This window comes from Lygodium microphyllum, chromosome 16, assembly GCF_053477565.2.
Source record: "Lygodium microphyllum isolate KBCC chromosome 16, Lygodium_microphyllum_v1.1.10, whole genome shotgun sequence".
Classification (NCBI taxonomy): Eukaryota; Viridiplantae; Streptophyta; class Polypodiopsida; order Schizaeales; family Lygodiaceae; genus Lygodium; species Lygodium microphyllum.
The window spans coordinates 58,356,133-58,378,568 of NC_141150.1; the positions used below are offsets into that span (position 1 = coordinate 58,356,133).

General features: G+C 40.9%; 1 protein-coding gene across 7 annotated transcripts in view; it reads right to left on the reverse strand.

Annotated features, from left to right (window-relative positions):
* Positions 1-7,040: 7,040 nt before the first annotated feature.
* The window catches only part of LOC148022877 (transferases, transferring acyl groups), a 169,687-nt gene continuing 154,291 nt past the window's right edge, over positions 7,041-22,436 (reverse strand). For 2 of the 7 annotated variants that reach the window (XM_087695816.1, XM_087695815.1), the window contains 3 exons: positions 8,093-8,137; positions 7,812-7,910; positions 7,045-7,726 (listed from right to left, as the gene is read on the reverse strand). In XM_087695816.1, coding sequence (XP_087551942.1) covers positions 7,577-7,726; positions 7,812-7,910; positions 8,093-8,137 — 294 coding nt within the window. In that variant the 3' untranslated portion in view covers positions 7,045-7,576. Of the gene's footprint in view, positions 7,727-7,811; positions 7,911-8,092; positions 8,138-22,436 lie in introns of all 7 variants that reach the window. The other 5 variants (XM_087695813.1, XM_087695812.1, XM_087695811.1 and 2 more) reach the window with 4 other exon arrangements.

Genomic DNA, 22,436 nt, shown 5'->3' on the forward strand with positions numbered 1-22,436 from the left:
CCTGTTGCATACCTATACATTATAGGTGGCATGTGTCCATAATTGTCACTTCATTCTTTGTTCTTTATGAGACTAATGAATAAGGGAAGGCCAGTCACACAGATTGTGACTATTGGAGTTTCCACATATTGAGTCTCTTTCTTGCTCTCTTACTCCATTCACCATAGCTCACACCTCCCTTGCTTTAGCTTGCTCATGTTCTCACTCAAGCTTCTCTCTTCACAATCGAAAAAGGGAATTTGGTGGCTAGTAGAAATAATTAAAGTGCCCAAGGAGATCCATGATGTTCTCCCTTAGATCTTCCAATGAATTGCATATCCTAACGTAATTTCTAGGCAAGCCATTTAGTGGGCAATCGAAAAAGGAAATTTGGTGGCTCTAGTAGCAATAATTGAAGTCCCCAAGGAGATCCACAATGTTCTCTCTTAGATATTTAAATGAATTGTATAAATTGACATAATTTCTAGGTAAGCAGGTGGCAAGAAACTCTATGTAGAAAGAGCAAGAGAATTCAATGTCAATTGGACACTTAGGAGACAATCTTAAGACACTTAAGTGTATGTTCAATTGTGATACTAAGGCATTAACATTACTATCTTGTCCATTTTGTATGAAAGTAAACAATTTTTCTAAGGCTTTAGAATATGTGATGTGGAATGGAGTGTTGGCTTGTAATAGAAAGGCACCGCATATCAACTATCTATACACAATTAAGTCTCACTCCAAACGTAAAGCAACTAATTGAGAAAATTGAGTGTATATAGAGGCAAGGCTAAGATTCAAAAGGGCAAGACTAAGCTTAATTCATTATATAGTAGTCATATCAATAAGTGGTATAAAGGCGAAGAGATTCTTAGGCAATATGACTGGCAAGTCATCAAAGTTAAAATGAAAGCTCTGGAATGATTTGTGCAAATGTACAAAAATTTGGTAAGAGATCCCAATCTTAAAAATGCTCATATCAAAGTTTGGTATTCTTTTGACAAGCTAATATATATAATGCTAAAAGTGTCAACCAATTGTTCCACTAAAACTAAATTCCATAAATTAGTTGACCATTTTATAAAGTTAGTTCATGCGTAGGGAGAAACTAGCATCACCACTACATGGTAGTTTTTCAACTTTACTACTTACATGTTATTTTCTATCAAGATGATTTGGTATACCAAATCTAGTATTAATGGCACATATTTTGCAACATTTACTATATGCTCATGGATCATATTTTTTGAAGATGGGACTTTGAAAATGTGGAGCATGGTACAGAGAAGTCACATTATTGGGCTCATGGCACATATTTCAAGAATACATGCCATGGAGGTGGTTGCATTAAGAGAAACTACATTGTAGAAACAATTGGTTCAACAAAAGTACCTTTGGCCACTCAATCACATTGGAGAATGAAAATGCTACTAGATTGGGTAAATCTCTTAGGATGTAACAAAGAAATGCAGTGAAATACATCTCCAATGCATACATATATATTATGGTGCATGACAAGTTGAAGGGAAGGGTCCAAATGGGCACACATGTGAATCTCCCCCTTAAACCCTTTTAGTACGTTTCCTATATATAGATTTTCTTCTTTAGTTTACTTTTTATTTTCACACTTTTGTTGCTTTGTCTTTCATATTCTTCTAATCCACCTCATGACCCACACCAGGCAAACCACATGACAACATCTGCTACCAAGACAAGTATTTTGTAGTGCACCATGGCTAGGTAAGGAGATCCTCAATTTCACTCAGTCCATGGAATCCATCAACACAACTTCCTCATCTAGAACTCATACTTTCCCTCATTGATCCAAAATTTACAAGATTGTCCCTCAATTAGCCTTGGTGACTTTGAAAACACCTTGTGAATAAGAAGACTCTTTGAAGATGAATAAGCAAGCTAAGAAGAGGAGGGTGGAAATAATAATGACCAAGAGCACATGGAGGAGTGTGGCATCTATATCAATGAGGAAATTGACAATAGTAGTGGTGACGACAACAACAATATTGAGGACAACGGTATTGGTGAAGACAATGATGGTGGTGAAGGTGAAGATTTGGAGAAAGGGGACAACAATATTAACAAGCTCAAGAGTAGGATGGATAGGCTTGAGGCAAGTGCAACTATAACTGAAGAACACTCAATGAGTAGCAAAGACCTCATGCAATGCCCCAAGATACAAACCAAGCAATGTAGAGAATTTTCTCCTCCTACTTCTCAACTAGCCCTTGTCATTGCTACATAACTAAACCTAGTTGAGTAGCCCCAAATTCAGCTACAACAACCGTAGTGATGATGAGTACAAGAAAGTCCAATAACATAAGTGCTGGGGTAAATGATAAAGAGGAGAAATAATTATCACTTGATAATCCTTAGGGAAATACATGAGTATCATAAGAGCACAAAGTTGTCAATAAGAAAAGCACCCTTCGCACGTACATAGAAGAAAATTCTTTGGTCTTATGGAGACCCGTTTCGCATGCAAGGAGTAGCATGAAGGCTATTCAAGGAGCCTCAAAACTGTACTTTGCTGGCCTTTTTTATGATGTGTACTTATGTATAAGTATTTTGACATATAATAAAAGACCTTCACTTGCAATTTAATATCCAATGTCTCATACACTATTTTCTTATAATAGTATACTTATTAGTTTTAAATTGATAGATTAAAGTGGAACACTAATGCAATAGGCTAGAATTAAGTAGAACAACCACTTGATTTGTCGAAGTGGTTAAATGTATGGCCATCCATCTTCCTTGATATTTTGGATTTTAAAAATAATTTGCTTGCTCACTTCCCTAGTTGGTTGGCAATCGAGTGTGAGCATGCATTGAAGCAACAAAGTATGTATGCAAAAAATATTTTATAATGGGAGTCTAGGTAGGCAAAACTACAAAACAAAAAAAGGGTTATTGTGCTTGCTTATGTGCCTTGGTAGGTAGGCTCTCCTAGTGGCTTTAGGACCCTTTCTTTTGTGTTTTGTTTTTTTGGCATTTTTGCCCTACCTAGGATCCTTCCAGCCTCTGCACACACGAAATTGATTTAATTTTTTTTAAACATTTTCCTCAATATCATTCACGTGAGTGATATCATTACTACACTTGATATATAACTTACAATCATTGAAATCTTTAATATTCTGCTCACTTTAAATAAAAAAATGTGCAAATTATTTACAATATAGAAAGATTGCATGAAAAAATATTAATATTCATAAGTGGATTATAGGCTTTTTTTTCCAAGGCATATGTTGGCAACAATATAAAATTCATTTCAAGTTTAATTGCTTGATTTTTTCATGGGCTTGCTTCTAGCACTTCTTGGACTTCGGTAATAGAAAAGACATGGATGACATACAATACCCTCCCATTGCCTCCCATTGAAGCATGTGTTGAAGATATGCTTCACTAACTTTCTTTTCACAAGAATGATATTGTATGTGTTCGAGGTGATGGTGTATGCATAGAGTATATTCGACAAGGTCTTCAAAATTGTGAATTATATTCATGTTTTTGAGGGTGAATGATGCATGTATGCTGGCAATATCATCAATCAGGATTCGACCAATGTGAATCAAGTGTAGCCTACATTGACAATAAATTAGCTAAAAATAGTGACCTCCATGGTCTTCTCACTTGCCTCTATGGTCATTCTGATACAAATGACTTATAGTACCCTCCCATACAAGTATGTATTGAAGATATGCTTCACCAGCTTCTTTTACACAAGAATGATCTTGTGCGTATTCCAAGTAGTGGTGTATGCATAAAGTATCTTTAATAAGGCCTTCAAAATTGTGAGCTAGCTTCATGCATCCCAAGGTGAATGAGGCATGCACGATAACAATCTTGCCATTGAAGATGTGGCCAATATGAATTGAGCATAGCCTACATTGACAAGCTCGCTCAAAATAGTGTGCATAGTAGAACAAAATCTCAAAATCTCATTGGTACTTGCCATCATTGACAATGCATCATTCTCTCTTACTCCAAAAAGTCTCCACATTGTGGAGAAAAATAAATTTGTTATTATCAATGAATACTTTGCTCATGTTATCAATATGATGATCTACATTAATCTCAATTGGCTTTTTTTCTTCTCCACCTAAGCCACTCCCTTAGAGCTACTCTTCAAAACCATTATAACTCCATCATTTGGTCTAAAGCTTTTTGTTCAACCACTGGCTTGGCTTCTCTTCTTGTTGCAATTGGTAAGGGATTTAGATGAAGTGCATCTAATCCTCTCACCTAGTTTTTAGTACTCATTGTTATAAGTGGGAAACCTTGCCATCATTGAGTAACAAAACAAACATAGCTATCCTAAAGAGGTAATCTATGCCATTCTTTTCGTATCCATATAATTTAGCCTTCCAAGGGGTGAGTCCCTTGAAGGTGGGTATGAGATTATTACAAAAACGATCAATTGTTTGCAAAAGGCCTAGTCTTTGTAGATATATGCAAGGAGGCCATGTGGTATCCAATCCTTGTTAGAATCATGGAAGACCATAGAATATTACTGAATGTAGTCATTTGCATATCATACAAGATAATCCAAGCTAAGGGTATGCCACAAGACAATGTCATACTAATTGATATTGAAAAAAACAGACTAATATAGGTTTGATCTCCTTATGAACTCCATGGATTGGAGACACTAAAGAAAATTAGCAAAAGCAAGTTTCATTGAGATAGAGAAAGATAGGAGGCAAAGTGCAAGAAGTGTTTGAGAAAGGACAAATTATAGAGTTGAGAAGTGAAAATGAAACACAATTATGGATTTACATTTTAAAAGAAAATTTCATAATTTTATTTTTTCTAAAATGTAGTCAAATGATAAAGGAAACCCAAAGTACATTGTGTTAGCAAATCAAAAAATAAAAAAGAAAAAAAATTTAATCTATTCATCATGATTTTTTAATGCATAATCTATCTTTACACAACTTTCAACTTGTCACAAAGCACTCAAAATACCATATAATTATTATCTATTCTTTTATTTATCAAATTTCTCTTCATTTTAGATCTTATTGATTTTAAATTAGTACATGGTTGCCAACTCCACACATCCCATTCATTTTTCATAATTGGGATAGTTCATCTCATTTATGGGTTTTTTAATGCCCTTCTTCCAATCAATTTAGAATTAACAAAAAGTTGGCATCCCATATATGTGGTTATAGACAAAATCTAAAGAGCTTCTCTTATATCTACTAATGACCTTTTTTAAAAACTAATAGATGCTTTGGATAATCATCAAATTTGTAACATACATGAATAATGTGAATAAGAATGTTTCCATGTGAACTACCCCTTAAGCATGTGTAATGTACCTATCTCTAGTTGATCCAAGAGAGAGAACAAATTTCACAATATAATTATCCCTACTTAAATAAGATAATAATAATACTAATCAAGCTCGTCTTCCTACCACCAATTCAAAAATTAAAGCTCTTCATACTTACTTCTCATTAGAAAAAGATGCTTCTCCAGATTCAATAAACTTCAAAAATTACTCGCCATAACTTACTTGAGTGTTCCATCTAAGGCTTATTCCATGTCTTTAGCAAACTCTAAGGGAATCCATTGATCCACATTTCTTGTCCATTTTAAGTAATAGAAGCGCATGTATAATGATGAATGTGAAATAAAGCAAGGAAATATAATAATAAGAATCATCTCTGTGTATCTTTGTGTACCCTACCCATCTCATCTCATTCTTTTTCAAAGTTTAAAATGACAAGGTCCTCACTTATATCCTTACAAATGAATATGAAGAGAGAATGATATATATTAATGGATTTGAATATGTGAGCAAGAAAAAGACATGGAAGGTCAACAAAACTTAAAGCGTTTCCAAATTTCAATGCCATGTACAATCTTCAACTGAAATGAATCATACTAAGTAATTGAGAGATGGACAAAAAACTAATTGAAGAGAACTATCTCAATCAATTGATATAAGCACTAATATATGAATTTATATAAAAACCCTTGCAATCTAAAATATATTGTGATGACTTTCTAATTACTAATTATTGTTATCACCCATATCCACACACAAAGCTTTGTATGTCCTAAACCAGCTTCTCAAAGACTGATACTCAATAATGTTTGAAGAAAAAAAGCTTGATAAGAGAGAAATAATAACTTACAATTTGAAAAAAAGACATGTCAAGTAATCTTTGGAAATAGTTTTAAACTAAGTTATTTACACCATATATATGTTAAATTAATGCAAAAAAACTACCATCTTAAGCCTCTTAAGACCCAAGAGGCTTAAGTTAATGAGACTCAATTCCTAAAAGCTACTTGTAAACCCATGAATCCTTCTTGAATATTGGTCTTTTCCACTTACCATCCTCATCCTTTGTATTGTGCACATAGATAACATAGATGAAAGTATGAGGTCATCATTGCAAACATCTAAATACCATTTGAATGGATTTGAAAAAAATGCTACTTAAGTGAAGACTTAAAAGCAAGTTATACAACTTATAATAACATTAACAATGAATATTAAAAAAAAGAGAAGCTAAGGGCCATGTGAAAGATGTTAGTGATTTTGTAGCTATAGTTATGTAAGCACAAAAAGGATTGGATGAAAAGATTTGTGAAGGAGAGGTAAAAGAATGACAAAATTGAACATACTTCTTGTAAAAAATACTAAAAATTTGACTAAAAATTAGTAATTTGTTTGTTGAATTCATTGCCCCCCAACCAAAGAGAGGAGATGGCTTGAATAACATTATCTCCTTATTAAGATCTTTATTGTTTTTTTCCACATCACAATATGAAATCCAAGTGTAAATATATCAATGTTTACAAATATCCTTTTGGTATAGAATAGCTCTCAAAGTCCACCTTGCTATCACTCTATCAACTCAATTGAGTCTTATGATATCAAGGGCACCTCAAGAATTGTGTGGTCTCACAAACAATCTTTTAGACTCTAGCAATACAACGATTTTTTGGTTATACAAGTGGCACTCAATGAGGTTTACAAAACTTACCAAAAAACTAAGTTAAAAGACTTTTGTATTTGCTACAAAAAATGCTTTCCATGAACACAAGTTTCTCCAGCTCTATTTTTTTTGCTTTAATGTATATCACTATTGTCACTAGAAAAGATTCTAATTTCTAATTTCCTTTGAACCAGATTGTTGAACATATCATTCTTAGCAAAGACCATCTCATATTTTCCATCAGGCAAGGCACTATTTGTTGGGCATGTGTAATTGATACCCGGCCTGCAGGTTAAACCTTCTCTTTTGTTCTATGTATTGACTAGCATGTGAGGATACAAACAAATACAATCTTGTGATCGTATATAATCCAAGTACAAATTTGGGAGCCAAAATTTTAATCATTAAAAAGGAAAGAGGAGAACAATTGGTCACATGGTTTACATAATAACTTCATCTCTACAGCCAAGTAGTGTATGTTGGAACCCCCAGAAGCTGTCCTGGAAGGGTTCTACCGCTTTACCTTAAACCCTACCATCAAACCAAGAGCTCTATCAAGGGCAATGACATGATGAATTGACCACCTAAATGTTAAGATTCACAACTTCAATGTATGGCTACAACTTAATCTTTATGTTTGTGGCCTTTAGCACAGATGCTGCCCCCACCAAAACCACAAGATAGAGGGCTAGTGCAGCATATGCAACACCGGTAGAAGCAAAAATCGTGTCTATACTCAGATTTACTACTCCTGTCAGCACATTTGCCTGCAATCGGCCAAAAAGCAGCTGATTAAGCTGCTATGAGTTAGCACTTACTAAGAAAACGTTATCTAAGGCATACAAGCCTCACCAAAAGAAATGTGGCCAGCATATTCTCAGAGAAAATCTTTTCTAATGGAAGTCGCTCAGCTCCAGGAACAAAATCTGAGAAAACTGCAATGCCCAGACCCTAGAGACACAAAAATGCAGTATTGCCAGTATGTTATTGTCCCAGAACAATGGCATGAATTTGCAATCACTGATAAGAGAATCAAACTTTTGGATTTACAAGAGTTTCCTCTTCTCACTTATTATCTAAAGAATAGGGAACACCTTTCATAAAGTTGACCAGCTTGGAAGGCATGTACTTACCTCAAGATTTATAGCAAAGACAAACATGACATATGCCAAATTGCACTGTAAGCAACATAAAGTACATTAGAGACACAAATGTGTTGCACTCATTTTTTGCGAGTCTCCAAAACCACACTTGACTAGAAGAATCTCTTGCATCTGTACAGTCCAATATGTATAATCAACTTTGAATCAAATGAAACTAGGGTTAACATCAATGTCTCACCTTTTCTCTTTCATAGTTTTCTATTGTAGAACCACCAAATTTAAGCGGAGCTATAAACTGAAGTATGTGATCCATTGAAAAACAAGCTGTCTATTTCTACTAATGATCCAAAAATACATGTGAACCCTGATACATAGATACTGTAGCAATGCCATCACCAATATCCAGGCAGTCCCCTCTCTAAGAACTCGGCAACTAAGAACCTCCTGCAATGGACCTCCAAAGGAAAACAAGTCGGAATTTTGCATTCAATTCTGGTCAAAAGGTCTTTTTGCTCTTACTGGCTCCTCAGTCAACTGCAAACCTGACGTTTATATGACACAAATTTATATGAGACAAACCAAACTGAGAACAAGGTATCTGCACATAGCTCCAGCAAAGTTAATTTTTGGAACAGGTTCTAGGCATGACAAATGCTTATTTGGCAACATCAACAAAGCATGGAAGGTATGGTCACATGGCACAAACATCTACATAAGACCTGATATAGGCTCGTCCTGAAACTCACAGTAAACAATGGAAACCTGTCACACTCTTCAGCACAACCTATATGTTTGCAAGACATCCTTATCTCTTGTATTGGATTTGTTTTGGGGGAGTACAATTGATAATATCCTTGCTGTCTGGGAGATGGGTCCACCCACCAAGACAACCTAGAGTTTTTCACCAATAGTACTGTGGGAGAGTCAGTTTGATGCTGCAATGAGTGCCCAATGTCCTATTGCGAGCTCAAGGCTACTAGACAGGAAACACACGGATTTACCTACCTAGGCCTTCCAAGCTGACTTTTCCGTGCCATCACCATCTCCAACTTCCACCTCAGTGAAAGAAACTTCAAAGGATAGAAAAGCTCAACCCAAGTCCCAAACACAACCATTGGTTAATCCACTCAAGCAAGCTACAAAGCCAAAAACAAAGAAAATTGGTGGTTAAGAAACCCATGGTTGTTTATAGAAAGAAGGCACCAATGCCATCAAATGAACACTCACAAGAGCCCCAACCTAGTGCCGATTAACTAACATAACCAGTGTGTCAAATGATCCACCATTGCAAAAACAGAAAACACAACAGCTGCAGCCCCATGCCATTGCTCAATCCACAACATGGAATACAAAAGGGAAATCAACTCAACCACCAGTTTGACAAGAATTATGACTACTTGGACTACATTGGATGCATCACAATGCAAAAATTTGGAGTAATATAATAAGAAGTTTTGGGATGCATTGTTGCCTGTTATTTCTTATCGTGCTGTCCCCTTTTATGCGCAAATTGAGAAGTATTTTTGTGGGCTGCCTAAAGGAATCAAGGATTTTTGCATAAAGACCATTGTGACCAGCATGCCATAACTCATAGAGATGGCAAGTATAGCCGATTTTTTTGTGCGTGGAAAGGATTCAAACTTCCAAGATGATAATGAGGCGCTATTTGAGAAGTTTTCAAAAGCTAAAAAATAGGGGCAGATCTGAAAATAGAGCTGAGAAGAGGTAAAGACAACAAGGAAACACTTGGAAATCACTTGCACAACACAAGGAGTTAATGGCTGCAAATAAATGCTTTGAATGTGAACAAGAGGGCTATATGGCAAGGGACTATCCCAATAGGCAATGAGTTGAAGATAAGGAAGATTAGAGGTAAAGTTTCCAAGAGATACTTGGTGAAATTTCAGAATTATTCACCAATGGATGCTAGATGGATGGAGTAGACTTAAGATTGGGCTTAATCAAGCTGCTCAATAGAGCTTAGAAGATCTAGAGCATTGCTTGATGCTCAAGGGGGAGGTAGCACTTCCACTCCCCTAGTGATGGATAGCTCTAGTACATAGTGGATTATGGGTGTATTTAGCATGCATGTAGGGTACAGTGATTATAATCATTAGAGATTGATTATTATTGATAGCTTAGCCATGGTTTATGCTTTACTATGGTTGTTTGGTCAAAACATTTTTGGTTAGAGTTTATGGATGCATCCCAAGTGTTTCTAACAACAGCTAGAATTTCTTTTTGGTCAATTATGACTTAGTTATGTGAGCTGAAAATTTTGGCATGAGTTGGGTACTACCATAGTAGAACAGAAACGACCGATGCTCTTTGACCATGATGTCTATGATTTTCCAGTTCAGTATCTTTTACTTTTGTCACATTGCAATGCAATCATAGACGATTGCAAGGGTTTCAAGGGGATAAGGATGTGTATTTTCAATACTTCACTTTGGTATTATGAAGTTGTGCACATGTGAAGTGCAAAGTTAGTTAAATAACAGTGAATACCTTAGTGACCCAAGTGATCAATGGTGGATGACATTGGCAAAAGTTGTATAAAGTTATGCTAGATAGGTACTTGTGGGTGCCTAGTGTCACTTTGCATCTAGGCCATTAATATCTAGTGGTGACATTGGGACTAGGCATTAATTATTTAATTAATGCTAGTCTTACACCAATTAATGTGTGGCACAACTGAATATCCAGTGGAGGTCAACATAATTAATGTGAATGGGCACTAGCCAATTCTTGTGAAACCAACCTTCCTTCTTGGAAAGGACAGTAATTCCTTGATTAAGCACTTAAACACAACAATCAGCAAGTAAATATAACTTGAAATGCACAAATTACCTTAATAATCTCAGACATTGGACACCATGTTGGCCCCAAACTAGTGCCTCTTTCAGTATTTCTTTACCTTGATTGGTAATGGAACTAGTATAAGCTCAGATTCACAATCTCCTTCACTATTCCAAAAAGGCTCTTTGCTGTAGCAACAATCAACAATCAATTCAAGCCAATTGCCCCTTGATTTTTCACCTAGGACTTGTACGAATGGAACCTCCAATTGGTCAAATGCTGCCCCAAATTACAATGAATGGGCTGGCATTTGAATTCTTTGACAATTACACAAATTTCAGGTATTGAATTTACTATACAATGCCTTTACCAATTGGCATAGGTCCCAAGGTGGCTGTCAAACCCTAATTTCTGCAAAAATTTAGGGTTTACAGCGGAGATCTCTTTAATGTCCACCAAATTTGGCTAAGTCTGCTTAAAATGGGTGAGAAATGTTGAGATCTCCTAAGAATGGGTTGGAGAAGGTAAGAGAAAGCCAAGATGAGAGACAATCTGATTTTCTTCACGAGAAAACCCTAAATTCTACTTGTTACCTACTCTAGTCTGCATTTAATGCAATCACCTACTGCTAGGTATCTCCAAAATGCTGTCACCTAATGAACAATACTGTTGCCAGCCCTTGGAAGATGATTTCTTGTTGTCCCCTACCTATTAGGCCTCTAGATGGGTGCCTTCTGTAGCAAATTGCTATTCTCTAATTAAAAAATGGACCAATAGCTCTCTCTCTCTCTCTCTCTCTCTCTCTCTTTGCAACTTGGAGTGGTTTCTAACCTTTGTTGACCCTTAGACTAGCATAAATTAATTAATTAATGCTAGTCCCTAGTATCGCCACCAACACTTATTAGACAGAAAACTATTCTCCGCCCTAGTGAGAGGTGGCTATAGAAGAGGAGGGCTCACCAGTTGCACCTAGGTTTTACCCTCCCTTTTGAAGCTATTGGTGCCATCAAAATTGCCATTAGGACTATTGATAAAAGATACCCCTTTTAAATGATTTTCTCTATTGTCTACCAATCAGTGCTCAACAGTTCTCAGCCAGTTTCAACTTGGGGTGAACAACAATTGTAGCAACCATGATTTTGACAATCACCTTGAGATCCATGCCCAATTATTGAAGATCAAAACTTGGAGTAGCAATTCAAGGCAAGATATTTGTAGCTGAACCGAGGGGTAGCCCATTCTCAAATTACTGTGGCCCACATGTAAGAGATTGTTACCCCAATCTATGATCAAATTGTTGTACTATCAAGGGGAAAATTGTGCCCAAGCAATGTTGTTCATTTAGGACAGCCCATCATGTTGAATTTGAAGAGAGATCAACCTATGTCTCTTGGTACTTCAAATTAAAGCAATACAATCAATGAAATACCGCAAGGGGCACTAATTTTTGGGGCCAATTAGGTATTGGCTGCCCAAGATTAAGTGGTAAAGTGTATATTTCTAGATTTGTGTATTTTGTGCTTGTTGTGATTTGAGTTAAATCAGGTTCATACCACCCTTGCTAAGAAGGAAGGCTGGTTTCAACCTCCCCTTTATGATCACATGGTTGCTAGCCGATATGTACAATGAAGAGACCCCACCGATCCACCGCTGAGGGAAACCCAACCACACCATGGCACCCTCCAAGATCACAATTGACACTATCATTGTCCTTCTTGAAGTCTAGGAGGAGCACTGCAACCTTGAAACCATTATGCTAGGCCCACTTTGGTGCTTGTAGCCTCATAGAAGGTAAAGAAATTATCCATGATGCTCCTATCCTAAATGAAACTTGTTTGTGTGCCATGAATGATGTGCAGGAGAATGGGGTGAAGTCAACTTCCAATCATCTTTGCTAGTGCCGCTAATAGGTCATTGGGTCATCTCCAAATGGTTTCTTCCCCTCTAGGAAGGAGGCTAACTAGGCCTCTTGATATACAGCCTTGCATCTTCCCTAAACTAAAGATCTCTTTGAAAGCTCATAGCAAGGGGTCCTCCACCTCCTCCCAATAGATAAAGAAGAAATCCGTGGATAAACCATACTCTCTTGGGCATTTAAGCCCATTCTATGACTAGAAAGCATGAAACAACTGTGTGAAAGGTAAAACAGTGACCATCCCATCGCTGCTGTAACCAAGGGTGGGACACAATCCCACACCTACTACAACCGATCACCTGAACTGACTAACTCTTGCTGAAAAAGGTTTTTGTAGAAGTCACTGGTGAGCCACATCACCTTCTCAAGGCATGATCTCACCCTCTTGTACTGATCATGGAGGTTGCAGATCTAGTCCCCCAAGGTGTGAGGTTGGTGAACCAAGAACAACTCTTTGCACATAGTTTCCCTTTTTGCACCTAGAAGATAGACGAGGTGAGAAAAGGGAGCTTTGCTGTCCTCTTCTCTAAAGATTGCAAGAAACATCCATCCCCGTGACCTCTCAGCATGGGACTCTTGTAGCAGTCTCTGGATGGCTGCCATATCTTGTTGCAAGGCCCTCTCCTCCTCCTAACACTATTGTTGAGCTTGGATAGCTACCTCCTCACAAATCCTTGTCAACTCTCCCAAGGCCTCCACCAGCTACTCTACAATCCCTCCATCCTACGCCCACTCCTTGGTCCAGAGTTGTTTGAATTGCCTCCTCACCTCCTCCCGCTCATAGGTTGAATCCAAGATCCAACAAGAGTGGGGATTAAGGGCTGAAGCACAAGCATCTAGGGAGAGAACTTGAGCATAATCTGATATAGTGGTCCTTGCCAATTGCCTCACATGCCCTCTTGTGTGCTTACCCACTCCCCCACATAGAACTTGACCAACCACTCTAGCATAATGCCACCCTACCCCCAAGAGATATCTGATGAACCATCATGCCTAGAAAAGACCGGTTTGCTCCAAACATCCTGTGCTCCTACTACAAAAATGAGGGCTTCCCATGCCCCGTGCTCCTCATTCCTTATGCCTTGGAAGTCTACGCCTCTCCCTTCTTGATCCTCTAAGGCCTCTAGGTTGTTGAAGTCACCTCCAACAATCCAGGAGTCCACCTCAAGAAGTCCTGCCATGATCTCCATATAGAAGACAACATGTGCTCAAACCTCTGTAGGTGCATAGACATTGAGGATTTGGATGCACGAATCCCCAATATCTAGCCTCACCTACAAGGCTCTACTTTCAACAGTCATCCCATGATTTTACACATAGGACAGTAGGCTAAAGCCAATTGAGGTGCATCCTCCTCCACTCTTGCCATAGACACCAATAAAATACTCCCAGTAGGGGTGAGAACTCTTAGAAACACATTCCAAACTTTGCCCGCTTGGGAGGGGGAAAGGGAAAGCTTATGCTCTTGAAGAATAAGAATGTCAAGACATCTTGCAAGGGTTGGCTCCTAGCAAAAAATCAGGTTCTTGGGACCTTGTGCACCATTGAAGTGGAGTTTGTTCATGTTCAAGATGTGAGGTGTATGCTCGTGGGGACAATCTAAGGTTTGCCAAACATGCTTCTACTCAACACGGTTGAAGGCAAAGAAGATGGAGAAGTGGATGACATGCAATGGCACTTGGTAGATGGCTTAAACGGCAAACTCCACTCCCTCAAGGTGACTTTTGGACGTAGAAAGGGGGTGATGCTCTCTCCCTGAGCTATTGGGAGTGCCTCCAATAGCCATGTTGTTAGACGAACCATTGAGGAATGATTATATCAAGCTGCTTAAACTAATGGCCACTCAATCAAATTTGTAGATAGGTGCCACTATGGTGTGGAGGTGTGAAAATTCTGCACCAATCCAAGAGTTAATGTCCATCCTATAGCTAGGTAACTGCTCCAAGAGTAACTCTAACCCAAACTCTTCTAGTAGCCTATAATGCATGGTCTCATATGACCTCCTCCACCTATGCCATCTGCCAAAATGGGATATCTAGAGGAAGGAGTAATTTGCACCACCCAAAAGAGCTAGTACATATGCCCTAAACACTCTAAGACTTGCGTATCACAAAGATCCCCACCTTCAATGGAAGTGGAAACTCTTTATAACCTACAACTCTCATGTATGACCAGGGCTCCCCATTGATAAATCTCATCTGGTAGGCATTAGGCAAGTTGAGGAAAGGTATTGTTTATTGTTGAGACAACAATGCTAGGTCAAGAGGGGTAGAGGTGGCTTGATTGCTATTGAGGGAAGGATATGGGGGTGTGTGGCTTGTCACTACTTGTGGATGGGGGACTAAGGGTGGGGGGGTACTAGAGGATGGTGAATAGAAAGAATGTCCGATGGTTGAGGCTGGTGCAAAGTGTCTAATAGAGGTCCAATACATAATGTGGTGCACTGTGGGGAGGTGGAGGTATAGAGTGGTATGTCAAAGCTTGTAGGCTAGGGGGTGATGATACTGATGCGGTGGGGGAGGTTGGAGCTACCGGGGACACCAACAGGACCACTTGTCCTTACGCTAATGAAGTTGTCATCATCCATCTGGGTAATCACCTACTATGTTGCCTTGGCCCCAAAGCATGTGCACTCAGAGGCCTGATGTCTAAAGGCATGGCATCTAAGGCACTGCCTACGCTACCTTCCCATTTCAATCTCCAAAACTTACAAGGATTTTCTTTGTATCTTCCATGACCACCTGCATGTGAGTACTCAATCACAAGACTGGGGAAAAGGAGGGTGACAAGATGTCTAGGAAGCAATGCAGATGGTTGAAGTCAGAAATTGTGAACCCCCTATTCCATGAAATCATATAAACGACTCCCTTAGTAGATACAACTAGAGACCTATCAATAAGCTCTTGTGCTGCATCTGCTGAGGTAAGTTGCACCATAAAAATACCTTGACCCATCAACACAACGTCTACTATGTGTGAGATGCCAAAGCTCAAGGTGGATCAAAGCCAGTCCCAAAGCTATGCTCTGGAAGGGGAGAGACCCACAACCTGTCCAAAGATCACGTTCTCCTACAGTTCCTTCTTAATGGCGTGAATTGTCTAAAGCTGTTCCTCCAAGAGGAGAACCCGCAAGGTGCATGATTGGGGCCACCCGTGGAGTGGGCCAACATTGAATTGTAGGTTTACATTACACATGTTCCTTTGAGGACCATCCGAGTGAGCTGCTGAATGAGTGAGGGAATGGTGGGGAGGAAGCAACTGGTGGTATGCCCAAAAATGAGATAAGAGAAGGGCGGTTGCGAGTCCTTTAATTTAAGAGGCCAAAAAAATGGTTTTTCTTTTTTTGTTGGGGTGGCCCGGGGGGGGGGGGGGGGGGTGTGAAACTTGCACTTGTTACGCACTCAACACGGAACAGAAACGTAACACGATATATGAGCTCAAGGTATACTCTTGTATTATTCAATCCAAAAAGCGGGACAACATAGACACATCCAAGGACTACACCCTCGTGACGCCGCACATAAGAGGGTTCACCACTGGGTATAGGGAATCACACGTAGAGTGGAAACAAGGCAAGGCTTTGAGTCACTACTACTCCCTATATAGGTGCAATCGGTAGCAACGGCATGGTATAGCTACAAAGCCCTTACACTCACCCCCGCTTACTGGATTGCTGACCTCAGTAATCTAAGGGTAGCGTTTATTATTTGACTCATCCGGGGTCTTAACGCAGCTTTTCCTAGCAAGCTGGTCAGTGTCTGCCAGTCTAAGGGGACCGCGGGGTCTTAACAAAGTGTATACTATCAGACTGGCCAGTGTCTGCCGCACTAAGATGTTGGGGGCTTTTCGTTTTGATGTAGTTATTTTTGATGATTGCTACCATGCGAGTCCACCCTCAACTCGATTACATTTGAGGAGTGGAGGCACATTTGGGGTCTATGGTTGAGGACCGCATTATTTGTTGGAGTGCTGGGGCGGCTCAAGGGTCGGTAGAAGGAGCAGGGGGATTCTCCTCAAGCCAAAGGGCGAATGCATCCTTTCCGCGTTCACGGGCCTCCGCTTCTGAGATCCAAGTGGCTTCCTTGAGGGGACGCCCACGCCACTTGGTGAGGTATTCGGGGAAGCCTCTTTGTTCCCGGCATCGGAGGAATGCTTCTACTTCGAAGGGACCGTTGGAATGGAGCATTGGTACGCGCCGTCCCCATTGGTTGTCGGGATAGAACCTGCGCAGAAGACGAGCATGAAATGCATTATGAACACAAACACTGTCTGGCAGGTCCAGCTTGTAGGTGACTTCGTTCAGCACTTGAGTGATTCAATAGGGTCCATAGTAGCGGTGATTGAACTTGGGGGTCATGTTTTTGGGAAGTGACATATTCTTCGAGCTCACTAGGACCATGTGCCCTTTGGCGAATAGTACAGCCTTTCTCTTCTTGTTGGCTTGCTCTGTCATGGTTATCTTGCTCTACTCGAGGCTTTGCTTAGCTGCTACATTGCGATCTCTCCATTTCTTCAAGAATTCTTTTGCATCTTGATCCTCTGCTTTGGCCGCTCCGGATGCTAAGGCTAGTGGGGTAATGACTTCTTTTCCTGTAGCTAACTCGAAGGGAGTGTACCCCGTTGCCGAGTGGATGGAGCTATTATAGTGGAATTCCAAGACATCAAGGTACAAGGCCCAATCTTTCTGGTCCACTCGGGCATAGCTGCGGAGATAATCTTCGATGCCTTGGTTGACTCGTTCTGTCTGTCCATCTGTCTTCGGGTGGAAGGATGATGAGAATCTCAGTTGTGTTTCCAGGGTCTTGAAAAGTTCCTTCCACATGTCGCTCATGAATCTTCCATCTCTATCTGATACAATGGCCAGTGGTAAGCCATGCAGTTTGAATACATGTGTGAAGAAGAGGCGTGCTACCTCCTTGGCATTCAGTGGTGGTTTGATCGGGATGAAGTGAGCCTGTTTGGAGAAATAGTCCACCACTACAAAGATGATTGTGTACCCATGGGACTCAGGTAGCTCCACAATGAACTCCATGCCGATGACATCCCATGGGCGGTTGGGTACTAGTAATGGTTGTAGTAGTCCTGCTGGTCTTGATCTTGGTGCTTTGACCATTTGGCAAGTGGGGCAAGTTTTGATGTAGTCTATCACTTCTTCCTTCATATTCGGCCAAAAGAACTGCTTCCTAAGGGCCTCCAAGATTAAAGGGTTTGGTAAAATTCGGCACCCTTAGGATGGGAGTTTGGCTCATGCACTTCTTCATCTGCTCAAAGGCTTCCTGTTGCGCGTTCCCCCATGTAAAAGGGTGATATTCTTTGGTGAGGTGGGAGAGGGGGGCAGTGATGAGGCTGTAATCTTTGATGAACCTCCGACAAAATACTGTGAAGCCGAGGAACTCCCGCACTTCTCTTACAGTTTTCAGTACAGGCCATCTTTGGACAGCTTCCACTTTCTTAGGGTCCACTTTGATTCCATCTGCTCCTACAATAAAGCCTAAGAACTCCAACTCTTTCACTGCGAACTCACATTTCTCCGGCTTGGCGTATAACTAATGCTGCCGCAGTTTCTCAAAAACTCGACGTAAGTGCTGCTTGTGCTCTTCTAAGGTCTTGTTGTAGACTAGGAAGTCATCTATGTAGATAATGACAAAGATATCTATCTCCGGTCTAAAGATTCCATCCATGAGGCCACAAAATATGCCTGGACCATTGCTTTGGCCGAACCCTAAGACTAATCACTCAAAACTACCATATCGGGTACGGAAGGCTGTTTTTGGGATATCTTCTTCGGCTATGCGGATTTGGTGGTATCCTGATCTAAGATCAATCCGACTGAAGTACTTGGCTCCATGCAGTCTATCTAAGAGGTCTTCCACTAGGGACATAGGGTTTTTGTTTTTTATGGTGATTTTGTTAAAGGCCCTATAATCTACACAGAGTCTAAGTCCCCCATCCTTCTTTTTTACAAATAACACTGGGGCACCAAAGGGGGATTTGCTAGGGCGAATGAATCCTTGTTCTTCTAGTTCATGTAGTTGCTTCTTCAATTCCATGAGCTCAGTATGGTTCATGCGGTATGGAGCTTGGGCCGGTGGGACAGACCCTGGAATCAGCTCAATTTTGTGATCCACCTCTCGCCTGGGTGGTAGACCCTTGGGTAGCTCGGCTGGCATTACATCTTTGAATTCTTCAAGTATTTCTGCCACCTCTGTGTTTCTATTCTATTGTTTGGGTTTCTTGCCATTTTCTTCTTCTCCAATTGGTCGGATCATACACAGATAGACCATATCTCCTTGCTTGACTGATTTTTCGACTTGCTTTGCACTGCATGTCATGATACGTGGCCTGATAACGGTCCCTTGGACCAGTGCTGGTTTTACTGTTTGGCATGATACTCCTGGCTTATTCTCCTTCATTTGCACTTTGATTGGGGTCCTGTCAAGCAGTTGCATTCTTTCGCATGGCACCCTGACGCCTTCTCCTTGCATATCTAGCATCATTTCATTCACACCCTTACCAAACATTGCAATGACATACTTGTCATAGAATTCTAAGCCCAATATCACTTCAAAATCATCCATGGGGATTACTAAGAAGTTGAGTTTCGCCTTCCACTTGTCGGCTTCCACTTGGACTGCAAAGACTTGTTTTACTTCCTTGGCTTCTCCTTGTGCGAATGTTACTGTTAATCCTTCTAGGGCCTTTGATAGTTTCAATCCATGTTTTGCTGCACACCCTGGTGTCATGAAGTTGTGTGTTGCTCCTGTGTCCACCATGATAGGTTGGTTTCCTTTGCCCACTCTGCCTTTGATGTATAGATGGTGAACTGCCGCTACTCTGGCTGCCATGCATTGGGTTCGGGCACTAATTGACCCTACCCTTGGGTGGTCCATGGTTTCTTCACTCCCATTTGGAATTTCCTGGATACACGGTGGTTGTGGTTCTTCTCCTCCATATGCACAAGTTGCATTCACCCTTGATCCACTTGATGAAGCTGTATCTTCTATTGGGCATTTGTTTTGGTAGTGTGGACTCCCGCATTTGAAGCATTTGATGCCGGTGGAAGGGCCTGGGGGTCTCCACCATGATGTATTTGATCCTGCGGGCCCATACGATGTGCTAGGGGTTGGCCTGTAGTGATTGTTTCCCCATCTTCTTGCTGCTCCTCTTGGTACTAATGCGGTTTGTGATACGGCCGTGGTGGTAGTGGTGTTTTGGCTCCTTGTATCTCTGAATGCCTCTCTAGGGGCATTGGGCCTCTGATTCCATGAGTTGTTGTTGTTGAAGGTGTTGTTGAAATTGTTATTGAACCTGTTTTGATCCCCTTGTGCTGCTCTTCTGCCTTCCAGGTCCACTAGTCTTTCGGCCATTCTCATGGCCTCTACTAAGCTTGTTGGTTCCTGTCTCTCCACATCTCTTCTAGCTCATTCTTGCATCCCAAACAAAAATCCATGTAGTTTAGTGTCTGTATCCATGTTTGGTAGCTGTGGCATGATTTGCCTATATTTGCTGACATACTCTTTCATTTTTCCCTGTGTTTGCTTGAGGTTCCTCCATTCATCTCTCACTTTGAACTTTTCCATCTTTGGAATGAAGTAGTCCTTCAATTCTTCCTGTAGTTCTTCCCACGAAAAGATGGTGTGGCCCTGCTCTTGCTCCAGCAAGTACCAACTGGCAGCGTCCTCCTCCAAGTAAATGGCTATCACCTCCGCCTTCCTGTCTTCTGTTATTCGTGAATACTTCAAGTATCTGTCTACCTCTGCCATCCATTTCTTCAGAACCAACCCATCTCTCTCTCCCTTGTATTTGGCTGGTTGGGGCATCTTGAATTTTCCATGATCGTCTTCTGAACTATCACTATCTTCCTCCTCTTTACGGTGGTGCTTCTTCTCTTTCTTCTTGTCTTTCTTTTTGCTGCCTAACTCTACTACTTTCTCCTTCTCTTTCCTTGTATCTTGCGCCCTCCTAGATGTCTTTTCTCTACCCATTCTATCTATCTCCTCTTGCATTTTGTGTCTTTTCTCCTCTTCTTGTTGTTGTATCACCCACTCTCTATAGCCCTGCTCCACTTCTAGTTTCTTTCTTCTTTCTTCCTCCTCTTCCTTCATCTGCATGTTCCTCCATATTGACTCCAGCATGCCTGACATACCATCTAATTGTCTTTCTAGTCCGGCCACCTTCTCCTCTTGGGCCACTCTCCATTCTTGCCCTCTACTTTTCTTCCTCTCCTCCAGTGTTGGGAGGGTGACGTTCTCCCTTTCGTCCTCCATGTAGGTGGTGGTGGTGTCGACGCGGGAAAGCCGCGTTTCGCCTGTGGTGGTGTGGGTCATGCCACGGGGAAGCCGCGTCACGTCTTCAGACGGTGGGATATCGAGGTTGGGGCGTTACGCCGGGGCGACGCGTCGGGGGGGCGTCGCGACGTGGGGCGACGCGACGTGGGGCGACACGACGCGGGGCGTCGCGCTGTGGGTCGTTACGACTTCGATCTCTTCGGGGCACTGGATCTTTCCTCCTGCTTCCGTGAGCACTTTTTCACTCCGAGTAAGAGTTGCTCTGATACCAAGTGTGATAAACCTGCACTCGTTACGCACTCAACACGGCACAGAAACGTAACACGATATATGAGCTCAAGGTATACTCTTGTATTATTCAATCCAAAAAGCGGGACAACATAGACACATCCCAGGACTACACCCTCGTGACGCCGCACATAAGAGGGTTCACCACTGGGTATAGGGAATCACATGTAGAGTGGAAACAAGGCAAGGCTTTGAGTCACTACTACTCCCTATATAGGTGCAATCGGTAGCAACGGCATGGTATAGCTACAAAGCCCTTACAGGGGGGGGGGGGGAGGGGGTTGTGGTGGTGGTGGTGGTGGTGTGTGTGACCGGAGCTTGACAGCATGCTGCCATGAGGCAGTGGAGTGTGGGTGTGTCAGGTGGCAAGGCGGCGATGGCACCTCACACAAGGAGGATAGCTCAGTCCATTGACATGTGTTATGTTCCATACATAAAAGGAGACTTTTCCACTTCGTTTGTTTAAAATCAGTATCTGTGAACAACACATCAAAAACCTCCATGCTGCAAAATCAACTCCAAACAGGCCACTCACTATTGATTGAACCCATTGTGCAACACCTTGATGTAAATGCATTTTTCTCCAGAAAAACAAAAACTTCTCTTTCTGAAATACTTTTTCAAAAGCATCATACAATCGGCAGTTTAATTTCATTGAAAGTGCACAAGGATCTGTCCATTTATTTTTGCTTTCAAAATATTCCTTATGCAAAGCATCAAACAAAATTTTGGCTCCAACCAAATCTTGTTCTGCAGAATACAATTAGGGTCACTATCAAGCACCATTTTATTTCTATTTTTATGGTCTGTCATCCTAAGATTTTGAGCATGCATCTGAAAATATGACCCCACATTTACACACATACTGCAGTTAGGACAAGATGATGTGTTGCTACTGAGCAGGACATTGCAGTGGGGAGACACATCAGAGCAGAGAGGACCTTGAGAGGATGAAGGGCTGACTGAAAGAGGTCTTGGAACGACTGCACAGGCAGAGAAGACCTTGGAAGAGGTTCAGGCAGGCTGGAAGGTCACCTAGTGCTGATGGGTGAAGTTGATGAAGAAGAGAGTATTGCTCAATTCTG